Source organism: Phaseolus vulgaris, chromosome 1 (genome assembly GCF_051622355.1).
Source record: "Phaseolus vulgaris cultivar YP4 chromosome 1, ASM5162235v1, whole genome shotgun sequence".
NCBI classification, from domain to species: Eukaryota; Viridiplantae; Streptophyta; class Magnoliopsida; order Fabales; family Fabaceae; genus Phaseolus; species Phaseolus vulgaris.
In genome coordinates, this window is record NC_143498.1 from 51,207,355 (window position 1) to 51,222,250 (window position 14,896).

A 14,896-nucleotide genomic window follows, 5' to 3' on the forward strand; every position below is an offset into this window, starting at 1 on the left:
TGAGGGAAAAGTACCGACAAGAATACACTGTGGCACGTGAATCCAATGTGAGTTTCACGTGGAAGTGGGAGACCCACTCGCAGATTTTATCTTTCTAAGACTGAAAAATGAGACATGATACACGAGGAGGGTGTGGCTCTCTGTGAACCCACTGGTCCCTCCACTTCCATGCTCGTGGTGGAGGGTCCTCCAACCATCCCAACACACCCCACCATAGCCTTTTCTTTCCTTCTTATTATCATCAACATTTCTCTCCTTTTTTTTTTCACTAATACCACTTATCCTCTTTCATCTTTTTGCTTCATTATTAAGTAATAATAACATTCCACTCAAAATAAATTGGTTTTATCAGATTCTGTTTATCTCTTCAAGAACTCAGATTAATCTCAAACAGAATCTTCAAATCCTGATAGAATTGGAGTGAAGAAACAAAAGCAAAAACAAAAACATCTGGGTTCTTCGGCAAGGAATATATTCAAGATAACGTGTCTGTGCATGCGTGATTCAGTTTGTTTAAAAAAGAAACAAAACAAACAGTATTGCTTTTATTTATTCACAAAGAGAGAAATAATGCATGCTTATTTAAATATCTCTCCTTTTGATTCGGGAACATGGTGTGTCTTTTTCAGGGAGAAATGCAAACAAAGTAATTTGTTTGAGATATGAGATATCATTAGGGAAATGTGGAATAAAAATGTGGAGGGTTAGGAAAGGAGGATATGATGCTGGTCCACTTCACCTGTTTGATACCTAACCAGTTTAATAAGATGACAAAAGGGAACTGCATGAAATTTGTGGCCTCCTTTCAGAGAATCTACCATTTTTATTTTATTTTATTTTGCTTGAGTACTAGGAATTAAATTGAGAAATGACTTGTATGCCATTCCGACGAAGACCACATGGAGTAGTACTATTTATTACCAATTCATTCATTCCCTCACCTCAAGATTTTGCATCCTACAAGAAACCACTGCGAACTTCTCATCATCAAGCTTCAACAATCCAGGAATAGAGTTCGTGCTTCCACTGCCAAATCCTCATCACAACTTAGTTTCAATTTCTTAGCTTCACAAAGGCTTAAGGAGTAGTGGCTATTATTATTTACCTACGTGAAGTGATGTGCAACCCAGAAACAACATAGCAGCTCAATTGTTTACCTTAAAAATATTTTCATTCAATCAAATGATTCAGGAGATGCTTCACTCCACTCGCTCGGCTATGACAAGAACCTCTTCCCATGTACCCTCCATGTAAGTGTTAATTATTTTGGATATGATATGGCTTATATATCATAATATTTATTTCTTTCTATGTATTCCTCGTTTAGTTTTAATCAAAGTGAGTAATTTTTTTTTCAGTTATGACAATGATCTCCTTGAGCTGGTGTGGGAAAATGGTGAGGTTGTTGTACGAGGAGGTTCATCAGATAGATCAAGAAAGAGTAACGAGGAAAGAGTATACGAAGATGTCAGCATAAAAAGAACAAGGTTGAACCCTTTATACTCACTTGAAGATCACCTTCCCCCTCTAAAGGAATCTTACATGAGCTCTTCGTATCAAAGCAATGCCCAAGATTCGTGCCATTCTGCCCAAACAAAGAATTCCTGCAAGCTTAACGAAGAATTTGAAAACTTGTTAAGACAAGCAAAAGACTCTAAGCCCGTTACCCCAAGCTATACTCTCTTACAGCAGTGCTCACCTTCATCTCCTCTCAAGAAACAAAGAACAGATTCAACCCAAACACTGCCACCACCAAACGCACGGAACTTGGGGTTTGATCAAAGAACAGCTAAAGTGAACTTCTCCAATTTTTCAATACCTGCGGTGTTTCTCAAATCTAGTACTTGTCAGGGAAGCCGTACAACTCAGCAGGCAAAAAATCATTCATCTCCACCAAGAACGGAGGAGATTGAAGCGCCCAAGGTTGAGAAATCAACTAAGGAATCACAAGGGTTTCAAAAGCAGACATCCTTAACCGTTGAAAGAAGTGCAAAACCACCCCCACCCCTTGATGAGCACTCTGAAGCTATTGGTCATGGAATTCACAGATACCAAGATCAACTACGTTGTGACCAAACCTCAGGCTCAGAATCACTTAGAGCCAAGGAAAACGCTTATAATAATAATAATAATAACACTTTCTGTCAAGAACCGTTCCTAGCTTCTTCCGTGTGCTCTCTTGGAGCCTCCAACGACCCAAACCATGGTATCAGGAAACATGAAGACACTGACGACTCAATATATTTAAGTGATGTAAGTGGAACCCTAGGCTATGTTTTTACCTTCTTTAGCCCTTCGTGTTAGTTACCATCAGTCTCATGGAACATGGATCAATTTGTTTTGATGCAGAATGACGAAGAGCCTGAGAATATGGTAACGCAAGATAGGGAGGGTAACAGAGTCAAGAGAAGCAGGAACGCTGTGGTTCATAACTTATCTGAAAAGGTGAGCAAAACGTTTAGAATATGGTAAAGTAGATCCCATGAAATAAAATACACCCCAAATAAATATATCGAGAGAAAATAACAGATTAAGAGCTTGTATATCTGAAAATTAATTCCATGTATCTGACAGTTGTGGACATGTTTGCAGAAGCGTAGAGAAAAAATCAACAAGAAGATGCGTACATTGAAAGAGCTCATACCCAATTGCAATAAGGTACGTGTGTTTGAGTGAGTATGATACAGACAAGAAATTACTATACATAGTTCATAATCACTTTGGTGTTTACTAATTCAATTTCTATATGATATATAGTTCAATTTCATTAATTATGTTTTATATATAAACTAAGAAATTCAACTACATATCACTGATTGACTAGAATATAACAGATACATAATGGTGATCTCAGACTAAATAATAATTTTTAGTTTAACTTTCTCATTAAGGTTCGCGCCCTTGTTTTCTCTAAGTTTTGTCTTGTATATCTCTGTAGGTGGACAAAGCATCAATGCTTGACGATGCCATCGACTACCTGAAGACTCTAAAGCTTCAGTTACAGGTAAAATTTGAAGTTCATCTGTGTTGTACAAATGGCCTTGATTTACAAATATTGGAATTTGAATGAAAGTCTAAAGCATAGTGTTATGTATGCGGAATGATGCAGATAATGTCAATGGGAAGTGGATTATGGCCACTTATGATGCTACCTGCTGCCGCAGCGCCTCACATGAACGGACCACATTTACCACAGTTAGTGGGAGCAGGAATGGGATTCAGGCCACCGCAGCTTCCTATTCCACCACTTTCTGCTATCACAGACAACAGACTTCATCACATGTTTGGTTTCCCCAACCAAATACCAACCATGCCAATGCCTCATGCACCTTTCTTCCCCATCATTGGAAATTCTCCCACAGAACCACCCTTGGCTGCCACCACCACACCCACCATACCAAACATGGCACAACATCTTGCTAAAACTGCTGCATCTCTTCAGGTGTCACTCCCCACCAACTTGGACCCTCAGGAACATGCATCAAACAGACTGCAGAATCCAGTGTCCTTTCATCCCCATGGCATTAGTACTCCACTAGCTACCCCTTTCATTTTTCCACAAAGGTAAATATGTGTACAGGGAAGGAAAGTAGAGAGTGATGAAATTAAGAAATTAGATTAGAGAAGTTAATTGGAGGCGACTGTAGAATTTGGTTTACCCTTTTCAAAAAGGTGATGTACATTTCTCTCATCATCTAATATCAGTTGCAGAATCTGACATTTCACAGTTTCATGCGTGCTTTCGGCCTTGTACTACATATTACGGCTCTTGTGTATCTTTCAAAATTATCCATCCATACACCAATAATCGAGAGTGTGATAATTTAGATAGTGATAGCAAAAAAATCTGACAAAATTCACTTTTATAAAATTGATTTTAAACTGGAGCAATTAATTTTATATTAAAACGTGTTCAAACATAACTATTATGGTAAATCAAACTTTTTTAAGTGCTTATGTTCGATTAGATTTTAGTATATATGTGCTTTTCATGAGATAAACGTTTATCTCTATATAATTCATATTTATATTAATGAACCTGCAGTGTTTATATGAGAAAATGTGACTGGATGTCTATAGTTTCAAAATTAGTCCATATTAATTTAGAGTACTAGTGATATGTTTTAGATAATTAATAGGACTCTAATAAATATGCATGTTAAGTTATCTCTAGATTATTCAGAAATGAAAACTAGTTTTAAACCCTAGTTTTGATCTTCTCCTCATGTATTAGTTATTTTTTCTTCCAAATAATAAGTTATTAGTATGTGACAACTTTAGTGATAGAGTAGAAATGACAAATTATTTATTTAAAAATTATTTTGCTTAAAAAAATTAATCGAGGTGATATCTTTTTACTTTAAAATATTATTTTGCTTAAATATAACCAAACTCAAACTCTCTTATATCTTTGATATTATATATGCAATTATGAAGTGTTTCATGTTAGTTTTTACTTATTTACTTGAGGCTTATTATGGTATGCCACCAGCGTAACTTATAACCTAAATGCTTTAGAAAATGCTTTCATAATATTTGAATTGAAGCCAATTAGCCAATGAACTGGGTATCCAGGACTGAAGTTGAGTCCACAAGTATTAAACTTCAATTCTTTATTAATTTTTTGAGGAATCAAAATTTAATGGAAAAACTATTTTCTCCTAGAATAATAGGGCCAAGAAAGCATTTATTAACTGATTTTCACGTGAGTACTACGTATTTCTACATTGCACATTCAAGTAAGAAATGAGTGTAGTTTACTGAAGTTTAACCTTGATGATATTTTTCTAATTTGGAAACATGTTCGTTTGATGCTTTTGTTTTTAACTCAAAAATCACAATCCCTACTAAAAATTGTATTTTTATAGGATAATTATGTCCTCTAACACCCACTTTTATATGTGAAATGATAAAAATACCCTTAAATAAAAGGGAATGTACGAACAGAAATACTTCAAAAACTCGTTTCCGGAACCTGTTTTGGGTTTCAATTTTCAGATGCTTTTTTTGAATTTTGGAAATTTTTGGTCCAGGTCATAATTTGTAAGTTTCAGGAAGAATTTGTCTTTTTATAGCTTTCTTATGATATTAGTTAGTCTAGATATTAATCTTGTTAACTTTACAAGTATTTGGGAAAAATAATACTTAAACCATTCCATTCTATTACTTGTGTTTGGAATGGATGGTCATTTTTCACATGAACAAAAGCTAGTGGATCATGTTAGAAAACAAAGTACAGGTGTAGGAACCCACTAATGAACTCACCATTAATTAATACATTTGAGGCATTAAAAAATATTGTTAGTTCCTTAACCAACCAAGGCAATTGGTCAACCAATAATTAATTCATTAATATCTAACAGATGAGCATTAAGATTTGACATGTAGAAAAGATGGCTGAGAACAAGTAGACTAAATTATTAACTCATGTTAGGTACAGTTCCAAATAGAGTAACATGTAGTTTACTCGATACTTAGCATTCCAAATCGTTGGTATCATAATTCCAAACAGCAAACTCTACATGCCAGGTTTTGGTCGCACCAATAATACTTTAACTTTCATGTCAAACTTTAAAGCATATATTTGTTAAGAAAAAAATGCGTGGATTGCGACACATTACTTGTATTTAAAAATACAAATGATTGGAGACTTATCCGCAACAATAACTGTACACCTGAAATGGACATAGTTATCACCCCTGCATCTATAAAAAAGTGTCCTTTTGCCTGAAATATAGCACAACAACCGTAATTTTCATTTTCAAACTTACACAGCTTCCATTTCTAACTTTTTTGTTATTTTATCTCCATCTGATACCGCCTGAGTGATTCCTGGCTTCTCAGCTGGATGGTTAGAGAGCTTGAGATTTGAGAAAGCATCGCTAATAAAATCAGCAGCTTCTGAAGCTGTTCTTCCTTCTGTGTTAATTGTCTTCTCCGGGGTAGGAACTTGAGCCTCTTTCCCAACAGCCAACTCCAACTTCGTGAATTCTTCTTCAATATCTTCATCCTCAATATCCACATATGATGGCGTTTGTTCTGAAGTCACCAGAAAGTAAATATTGCTCACAAAAAAAATTCAAAATACTTAATTATTGACACCAAACACAAAGCATTACCACCACCCTGAAATCCCCTTAACTTCAATATCTCACAAACCAATGAAACCATTTCATTTCAACATAAACTGCAAAAGCACGGTTCAAATGTATGCCACAGTAGACATGACAAAATATACCTAGTATCTTTTCAACTTCCTTGTGTGAATCAATGCTATCTTGAATATCTCTTAAACAAAGATCAACATCTTCCACGCTGATCTTATTTTCTTTAATAGCCCGAGCCCCAATCTGCATAGCTTCAGCAACCTGCTAACAACAACCGAGCACCAATTGAAACAAAGACAAGCTGCAGCTAAAAAGATTCTTCAGATTATGATGAAACTGACAAAATTTACATAATGTTTAAAATCATGCCTTCTTTGTTGACTCGGCATCAGCAATAACATCAAGTACTTCCTCTACTCTGTTCAAAAGTGATGAACATTTTTCTCTACTCTGGGTGACTAATTTCATCTCCCTTGCATAGCTAAGGGCCAATTTTTTGTTCCCAGATTGTAGAGAAGCCAATGCTGATTTTTTCAACCTAATAAAATGAATTTGTGAGGCAACTAAAGTTTTTTGAGCAAATATCCCTACACTGATGCAGGATATCTGTTAAATCACGGCAACTTTTGATTTTTGACTTCTGAAAACAATAAACACACTTTCTCTTGGAACATAAATTTGTAGAAATATAACCCATCAAATGATATTGCAGTCAAATTATTGTCCGTTAATCCATGTTTTAAGAGTGGACGACCCACGTATTATCACAAGAGTCCAACACCAATTAGGTGAAAAGGTCTATGACAGCGGTCACACAACAGAAACAGCAAAGATATCACATGAATGACGATATCATGCACATCAACAATGCTATTTTGTCAATGTGTTTGGATAAGCTTATTTGTGTAAAAGAAGGACTTGTAGCAAGAATGCTAGAGGTTTAACAAAATGGAAAAGAATTTTTTCTAAGAAAACATCAAAACCAAACGTAAAGATAATATAATATTTAACTTTCGAACAAGAAAAGGAAAATAGTTCAGCATACGAAGATTTTCTTTTATTTGTCTTGAAACTTTTCTTACTGTTTGTATTTAGAAGTTCCTTCAGGATACATATACAAGTATAAAGTTTTATAAAATAAACTCACAATTCATAACGCCTATCAGTCACATCCAGTTGCTGCTGAAGCTTCTCGGTTGTCCAAATCAGGTGCAGTACATCATAATCTAAATTGGTGATACTAGATAATGCTCCAGCTGAAAGAGAAACTTTTACTCCCTGTAAATAAAGAAATTAAAAAAAAAACTTGAAATTAAGACAAGCACGTAATAATCAGTATTGATAATCCCTGCCTACCACAACAGAATATTCTTGGCCAGTATTGATAACAGTCAGATTTTTTATGAGTTCTATTAATTTACCAGAAATTTCAAAAGTTATACATGTCCCATCCAAAGACTATGTAAAGGGAAAAAAACTTCCCTGGTATAGAATATCAAATAATGGCATTTTTTCTGATTGGAATAGTAACTTCAGTTTTTGTACCTCAACACAATCTTTCTTGTTCACGGACAGATACTGTGCTGTTCTACACCCAGACAGATACCTCAATATTACAGATGCCTCCTCCTGCCCTCGACATATGTCCTGAAATTTCTTCATTGTGACGATACAAGACGGATTCCAGTGACTCTCAGATAGATGTTTGACAACTTCAGCAGCCTTATCCTATACATGAAGAAGTAAAACTATAATTGAGTAGTGGTAATGACAAATCGAGCATAATCATGGTTCTAAATTGCAGGCCGCAACCACAATTGCAATGACAATAGTGTTGTTGTGGTGCCTCCCATAATCACATAATTTCCGCAACAAGAGCACAACGTAGCTGCAATAGAGTCTCAACGAAACCTCAACATTGTTCTATTTCATTTTTATCACAAGAAAAAACAAAGATTCTAATTTCAATCTTTCATCCTATCTTCTAAATGACAATGGTGGAATGAGTATAGTTGTGTTGGATGCTGAAGGAGTACAAGAGACATCTCATGGTAGTTGCTGGAGGGTTGTGTGATACATAGCTGTAGAATATGTATCAATAATTAGAGTAATTTCGGGCTGCAATCTGCATCGCAGCAGCCACAATGCCCACAACCGCAATCTAGAACCATGAGCATAATCAAATAAATAAAAACTTAATTCAACTCCAGCATAACTTAATCAACTTGCTAATACTACCACTGCATGGAAGCAAACTTAATGATCACAGAGAAAATCTTAACTAAAGATGAATAAGATAAATCAAACACTAAGGAAGGCTAGGGATTTTCATAAAAATTGTTTGGTTCAAAATTATGGAGTGAGGAGATGTGCAACAATGGAGAAAATCATTGCTCTTCTCCAATTTACCTTTCCACCAATGTTTAGTGGATTTGATGAGGGGAAATGCTAAATGGTTATGGACTACACTTAATAATTTATTCTTAGTTTAAATACTTAAACTTAATATTTTAACAAATTTGACTTTTTAGTCTCTACACTAAAAATCATCTTTTTTAGTCTTTATACACACTTATTAATACATAGTATCATTAACCTCTTTTAGTCCTGATGACTTTAGATAATAGGAATTAAAAAAGATTAAAAACTGTCTGTATAAAAGGATTAAAATGATATTTAGTAAAAACTAAAATGAATAATTTTTAAGTATATATGTAAAGTTTATATAACTATAAGGACTAAATGAGTAATTAAACCTTATTTGTCTAGTATAAGGGTATATATAATAATAACGCATTTTATCTTTTCTTCCCACTCTTTGCAAACCAAACTAACAACACAAATGAAAAGAAAGGAATAAAAGGTCTTGAAATAAAAGGGTGCGTGATAACTGATAACCTTAAGCATAGCCGTTACGACGACACGCTGCTCAGCCATAATATCTGGTGCTGCTGGTCTTGTTATCAAGTTACTCACTCTTCTGACTAGTTGGGACAATCGCCCACTCGATGGATCCCCAAGATCAACCGTTCTTGTAATGTCACCTTCATTATACATTAGAGACTGGCAAATGAAAATATGTAAACACAAAACCAAACAAAAAAAATGGTTTTTTTATGGATAATAAGATAAACTGATAAGAGAGAAAGAGTAGAGTGACTCATACACACTCACCAAAACATTGTCAAGACACAAAGGGGTTAACCCTCCTCGATTAAACCAATCATTCTTAACCTGAAAATAAATAATTTAAGGTGAGAGAAAAAAAAAAGAGGGAAATTGAAATTGGAAAAACCCGGTACCATCTCGTACTTACTTGGGAGGGTCGAATGAGTAGGAGGCGAAAATGTGTGGCGATTTTGATGATCAATTGTTTCCAGAATAGGAAAGAGGGTTCCCAATCGCATCTTTGCCCGGAAAAAGCTTTGAATCGAGCATTAGCAATCACGTCGTCGTCCCAATCAGCAACTTCCTTAGCTATGAAATCCCTAACGCTCGAACTATTCACATTCGAAATCGAATCCATCTTACAAACTAAATCACTTCCCTTTCCCACATCTTCTTCCTTAAACGCAACCCTTTCGTAAACAAATTATATTTTTTATCAAATTAAAAATGCGCGGAACAAAATCAGTATCGTGTTAGTGTGTTCTTCAAAAAGTCACTATAAAAAATAGTTAATTAGTTCCATCCAAAATTTAAAAAATTGGTACTTCAACAAGTGCAATACACAAATAGTTTTTTATTTTATATAATTGAAATTTATAATTAAATTGGTTGGGCTTGTACGTGCATGTGGTGTAAAATGCTAATTTGTTGAGACTCTTCCTGCACCTCCATATCTTCTTCTGGCACTTTCATATAGAATATAAAAATACATTTTTATCTTTCTTGTGTCACCTCCATGGAATAACTTCTGGATTATGTAATCCACAAGCACATTTAAAAAAAGACTTCTGGATTACATAATCCAGAAGTTAAAAAAGACTTCTAGATTATGTAATCCAAAAAGTAATCATGCATCTGAAAAAAGACTTTCGGATTATATAGCTAATTATAAATTTGAAAAATGACTTCTAGATTATGTAATCCGGAATATTACAGAGGGTCATTTTTGGAAATACGAAAATATATGGAGGTGAGAGAAGAAGGTATGGAGGTGCAGGAAGAAGCAGTCATTTGTTGATTGTGAATATGGGCCCAAACCCAAGCCCGCTGTGTTTGTCAATCGTAGGGAAAAGTATAGAATGACGTTGAACTATAAGAAACAACGTAGTTGTTAATAATCAACTAACCATATAGGTTATTTTTTATTAGAAGTTAGAACGAAGATGTATTTGTGGAATTTAAAATTTATTTTTGTCTAATAAATAATATTTTTTATTTTTCATCTATTTTTAAGGTGGCAAGATAAAAAAATTCATGATCTTAAATATTTTAGGATAAGTTTTCTTTTATTTCTAAATGCAAATTCAAGCTTCTTAATTAATTTTGGCTAAGCTTTTCCCAAAAATTAGAAGTTTTAGCAAAAATAAGAAAGATCAACAAACATGAGTAGGAAAGTTAGAGCAAATAACATAAAACGTTATAAACAAATAACACTACAAAATGTTAAAAGTAAAAAAAAAAACATTTTTAAATTTCCAAATTGTTATTTAGGCTATACTATATTTTTAGTCTTTATTTTTTACTAATTTTTTCCATTCTTTATATTTTAAAAGATTCATTTTTTTTCTTAAACTTTTATGTTTTGTTGATCTGAATATTGAATAAATTTGGTTGGGTTATTAAATAAAGAAAGAAGGGAGAAAAGTTTGGAGAAGTTCAGTGGTGTGATTTGACAAGAAAATGAGAAGACAGAGAAGTTTGAATGAGAAACGATAACGAAGAGGCCCAGAAAAAGAAAGAAAGAGCGAGGTGAAAAGGGACTCTCATAGTATAACAATCATTTGTATTTTGGAGGATGCTAATGTTTTTTATTCCAATTAAATGCGATTGAATGATTGAGATATTTTCAGTGATGATAACTTCTACACGTTTTACTTTCGGGCTTTCTAGTCTTGCTCCATTTTTTTTCTTTGTAATGTATCAGATAATATATTATATATGCATCTACGATATTTTAGGTGCATACATATTAGACAACTTTTTTTTTGTTTAAAGGAGAAGAGTCAATGCACGGTTGTTTTCTCTCTCTTTTTCGCACTTTTTTCATCATTCATTCTTGTTTTTGGGTTTCTAGTTTCGCTTTCTTCGTATGTGCTATCTTCCTTTTTTTTCTTTGGATTGATACTGATTTTTTATTTTTTTTTAATTATCGTATTATGGTATCATAGTTTTTCATTTGAAATTGGAAGAGTTTTAGTGTATTCTATTTTACTATGAATGATTTGATTTTCTTTTACTATTTTATATGATTTTCATTCTTTTTTATTTTTTCTTGTAGATATAACTAAAGAACATTTAACACAAAGTTTCTTTTATCTCCATTCAAACGAGAATATTGTTGGTCCTCTTGTTTTGACTGTTCTTGACGTGACGAATTATCATTCATGGAGCATATCAGTCATCACGACTCTTAGTGCGAAAAATAATAAGGGATTTGTTCTTTGTACTGTCCCTAAATCGAAAAAGTATGATCTTTCTTTCTCTGTTTGGAATCGCTATAACAACATGGTGGTTGCGTGGCTAGTCCACTCAATCTCCCTCCCTATAAGACATAGCATAATATGGATGGATATGGCTTCTGACATGTGGAACGACTTGAAAATGAGATATTTCAAGAAAACCTCTATCGAATTTTCAATTTATAAATGGAAGTGTCTTCTATGAGTCAATGTGACCTTTTTGTTACATAATTTTTTGCCAAATTGAGGATTATTTGAGATCAACTTGAGAATTTTAAACATGATTCAATATGCTCCTGTCAAATTAAATGCCCTTGTTCTGTCTTGTCTATATTTTCTCAAAAAAAAAAAAAAAATCAAGTCATGCAATTTCTAAGTGACTTAAATGATGCTTAAATGATTAATATAATAATATTAGATAGCATGTGATGTGCTCCTTATGGATTCGATTCCTCCCATAACCAAAATATTTTCACTTATGGCATAACAAGAACGTCATATGACTAATCTCTTAGTGTCAAATAGTAATGTTGTTAATCCTATTGTTAATAAAAGTATTGTGTTTGTTATCCTGATCCTTTTGTGGAAAAAATGGTCAGATTGAATCGGCTTGTTATCGAAAGAATAGTTTTCCAGGCATTAAAGTTTTTTTCAAGAATAATTAAAAAAAATTATACTCATTATGGCCACATTCTATATGTACAAAAAAATGAGTCATTATTTCCTCCTCCTTTCCAACACATACTACAAATGCTGCTTGCCATAACTATACATTTTCTCACCAGATTCGCTTTAGTTGCAATCTTATTCTCAAAAACCCTTCAAACTATGTGATATATAATATTGATTGTATCTTTATCTTCTAAAAACCCTTATAGAGTACTAGATCGACCCCTGACATGCATCATCAGACAATACATTATATATGCGTCAAACGATATTTTAGGTAGTTTAGGTACATATATTAGACGTTCTTTTCTTTGCAAAGGAGAAGAGTGAATGCATAATTGTTTTCTTCTTCTCAATTTTCTCTCTTCTTCTTTCTTTTTCGCACTTTTTGTTGATGTTCATTCTTCTTCTCATATTTCTGGTTTCGTTCTCTTCGTAGGTGCTATCTTCATTTTCTTTAAGTGGATTCATAGTAATTTTTCTCTTACTTTGTCGTGGCAACCATCGAATTATAAGAAACTTAAATAGACATATAAAAAACAATATATATATATATATATATATATATATATTAAAAGTGCTTAGTTAAAAAGCTGATAAATTTAAATGTTAAATAGGTAGAAAATGAAATAAAATTATATTTGCGTACGTCATAGGTGACATATACTTTTTATTTGCATTCTTTGTCTAGAGTGAAATGGTGACGCACACTATGTAGTAAATCATTAGTTGATGAGACTAAACTTGAGCATGGGAAATTAATCCTACATCTTCAAAGTTGATATCAGTGAAAATGATGTAATCTTTATGAGAGTTGACTATCATTTCCCACTAAGGGACAGACATTTACTCAAAGTTAATGCACTCCATTTTTTAAATTAGTTCTTGATTAAAGATGCTCCATAATTATGGTTCCTCGTTTCTCTTCTAATTTTCATTTTTCCAATCAAACTTCACTTGGTCGTAATCAAAAAGTGGCGTGCCTTTCTCCCTCATTTCTAACATATCTCACTGTTGTAAATCCAAATGGGACGTGGGAAAACAAATTTTTGACAAGATTGTAAGAATAGCATCGTCATGACAAAAAGTAATCAACAGTTTCTCACTAATCATGGTGGTAATTCAGTCTACCACCCTCATAATTAACCCGTTTAATTAAGATTTCATGCATCCAATGACCAAGGATTTCTTTCTTTCTCTTTTTCTTAATTGCCCATTATCTTTTGTACGATAACCTGATATTAAAGGTATAAATCAGACACATGCATGTGCCAAATTACCTTTAACACTCATGCCTCCATGATTATGGTTCCATTGCAAAACTTCAAAACCCTTTAAAACATTCTAATTATTATCAATTTAATTCCAAAGGTAAAAATTGTTATAAAAAGAGCATGGCTTTAAAAATTAATCTCTTATTTATCAAGTATAAATACTTAAAAAGAGAGAGAGAGATAGTTGAAAACTTAAAGGAACTAGGTGTTGTTGAATAGACCCCTCTATGTGGTGGAGCTTATTAGCATGCAAGAACATGGGATGTTTCCTATAAATTGTGGGATTTGAGAGAATTAGATGTTGATCTGTTGGACGTTAACATCAAGGAGTGGATTCTAAATAGAAGGTTGGGAGATGTAAAATGTGGAATAAGCAATGATATGTGAAATATTTTGAAAAAATATGTTACTTTAACGACGACGGAACTTTGAAGATATCAGTTTACAACTGTAATTTGATTAATATAATTTTAAAAATATTTTATTTTAACAGTAATTATTTTTTTTTTATTATAATTTAGTATAGGTTATTAATATAAAACATTTTTTTAGAAAATATTATAAAGGTTTAGCTTAGCACAATGTCTAATCCCATTATCTGAAGGTGATGGTTGATGTTTCTTGTCAATTGGTTGTCATCCTTTAAGATGATGAAAGGAAGCAAATGAAGGCACCTTTCATGACTTATATATGTATATATTCAAGGACACCTTCATCATGCTCCCTTCCCCCTTCAAGTAACTTGTTCATTACAATATACAAAAACTTAACCATTTTGTAACTTCCCCCTACTAATAACCCATCCCATCACCACCCACATAGCTACCACACCTTTTCTTTCTTTTCTTCTTTCAAACAATGCCTTCCACACACTTCATGCCCCCAATCATTCAAATAATTGCCAATTACTAACTAAGGAAGAAACAAATCAAAATCTATATACACATATGCCTTCTTTTCTGGGTTTTATTCATTGCACTCCAGGTGCACATCTCATCACAACTTTAATAATTCAGGAAAATCAAGGAAAAACTCATTATCTTTTTAATTGTACCAAAATTTTCTCTCTAAGGAAAACATGACCAGATACTAATTATATCATTTTATATTTTAGATGTTTAACTAAATTTTAATCCTGCAACATAAAAATATTTTGGTTTTTGTTTCTCGTTTGAAATTCACCATTTTGGTGACGAGAACGTTATGATATACCGAGATA

At 33.2% G+C, this 14,896-nt stretch overlaps 2 protein-coding genes across 4 annotated transcripts; one reads left to right on the top strand and one right to left on the bottom strand.

Moving 5' to 3' along the window:
• The first annotated feature begins 234 nt into the window (after window positions 1–234).
• PIL2 (phytochrome interacting factor 3-like 2) lies at window positions 235–3,731 on the top strand. 2 transcript variants are annotated; one of them, XM_068617767.2, is made up of 6 exons: window positions 235–1,250; window positions 1,359–2,253; window positions 2,350–2,445; window positions 2,593–2,658; window positions 2,939–3,004; window positions 3,110–3,731. In XM_068617767.2, the coding sequence occupies exons 1-6, from the start codon at window positions 1,183–1,185 to the stop codon at window positions 3,566–3,568; spliced, it is 1,650 nt and encodes a 549-aa protein (XP_068473868.1). In that variant the 5' UTR covers window positions 235–1,182; the 3' UTR covers window positions 3,569–3,731. The 2 variants fall into 2 exon arrangements, with proteins under 2 accessions (XP_068473868.1, XP_068473867.1); XM_068617766.2 differs by having other exon boundaries at window positions 876–1,250; window positions 2,575–2,658.
• A 1,852-nt stretch (window positions 3,732–5,583) lies between these two features.
• On the bottom strand, window positions 5,584–10,002 carry LOC137814850 (SNF7 family protein). Of its 2 annotated transcripts, none has more exons than XM_090293539.1 (8): window positions 9,424–10,002; window positions 9,282–9,341; window positions 9,006–9,151; window positions 7,653–7,835; window positions 7,255–7,385; window positions 6,477–6,645; window positions 6,239–6,368; window positions 5,584–6,039 (listed from the first exon to the last, which is right to left on the bottom strand). In XM_090293539.1, exons 3-8 carry the CDS (start codon window positions 9,042–9,044, stop codon window positions 5,768–5,770), a joined length of 924 nt encoding a protein of 307 aa, XP_090149665.1. In that variant the 5' UTR covers window positions 9,045–9,151; window positions 9,282–9,341; window positions 9,424–10,002; the 3' UTR covers window positions 5,584–5,767. The 2 variants fall into 2 exon arrangements, with proteins under 2 accessions (XP_090149665.1, XP_068473870.1); XM_068617769.2 differs by having other exon boundaries at window positions 9,006–9,170; window positions 9,424–9,830.
• Between the last annotated feature and the right edge of the window lie 4,894 nt (window positions 10,003–14,896).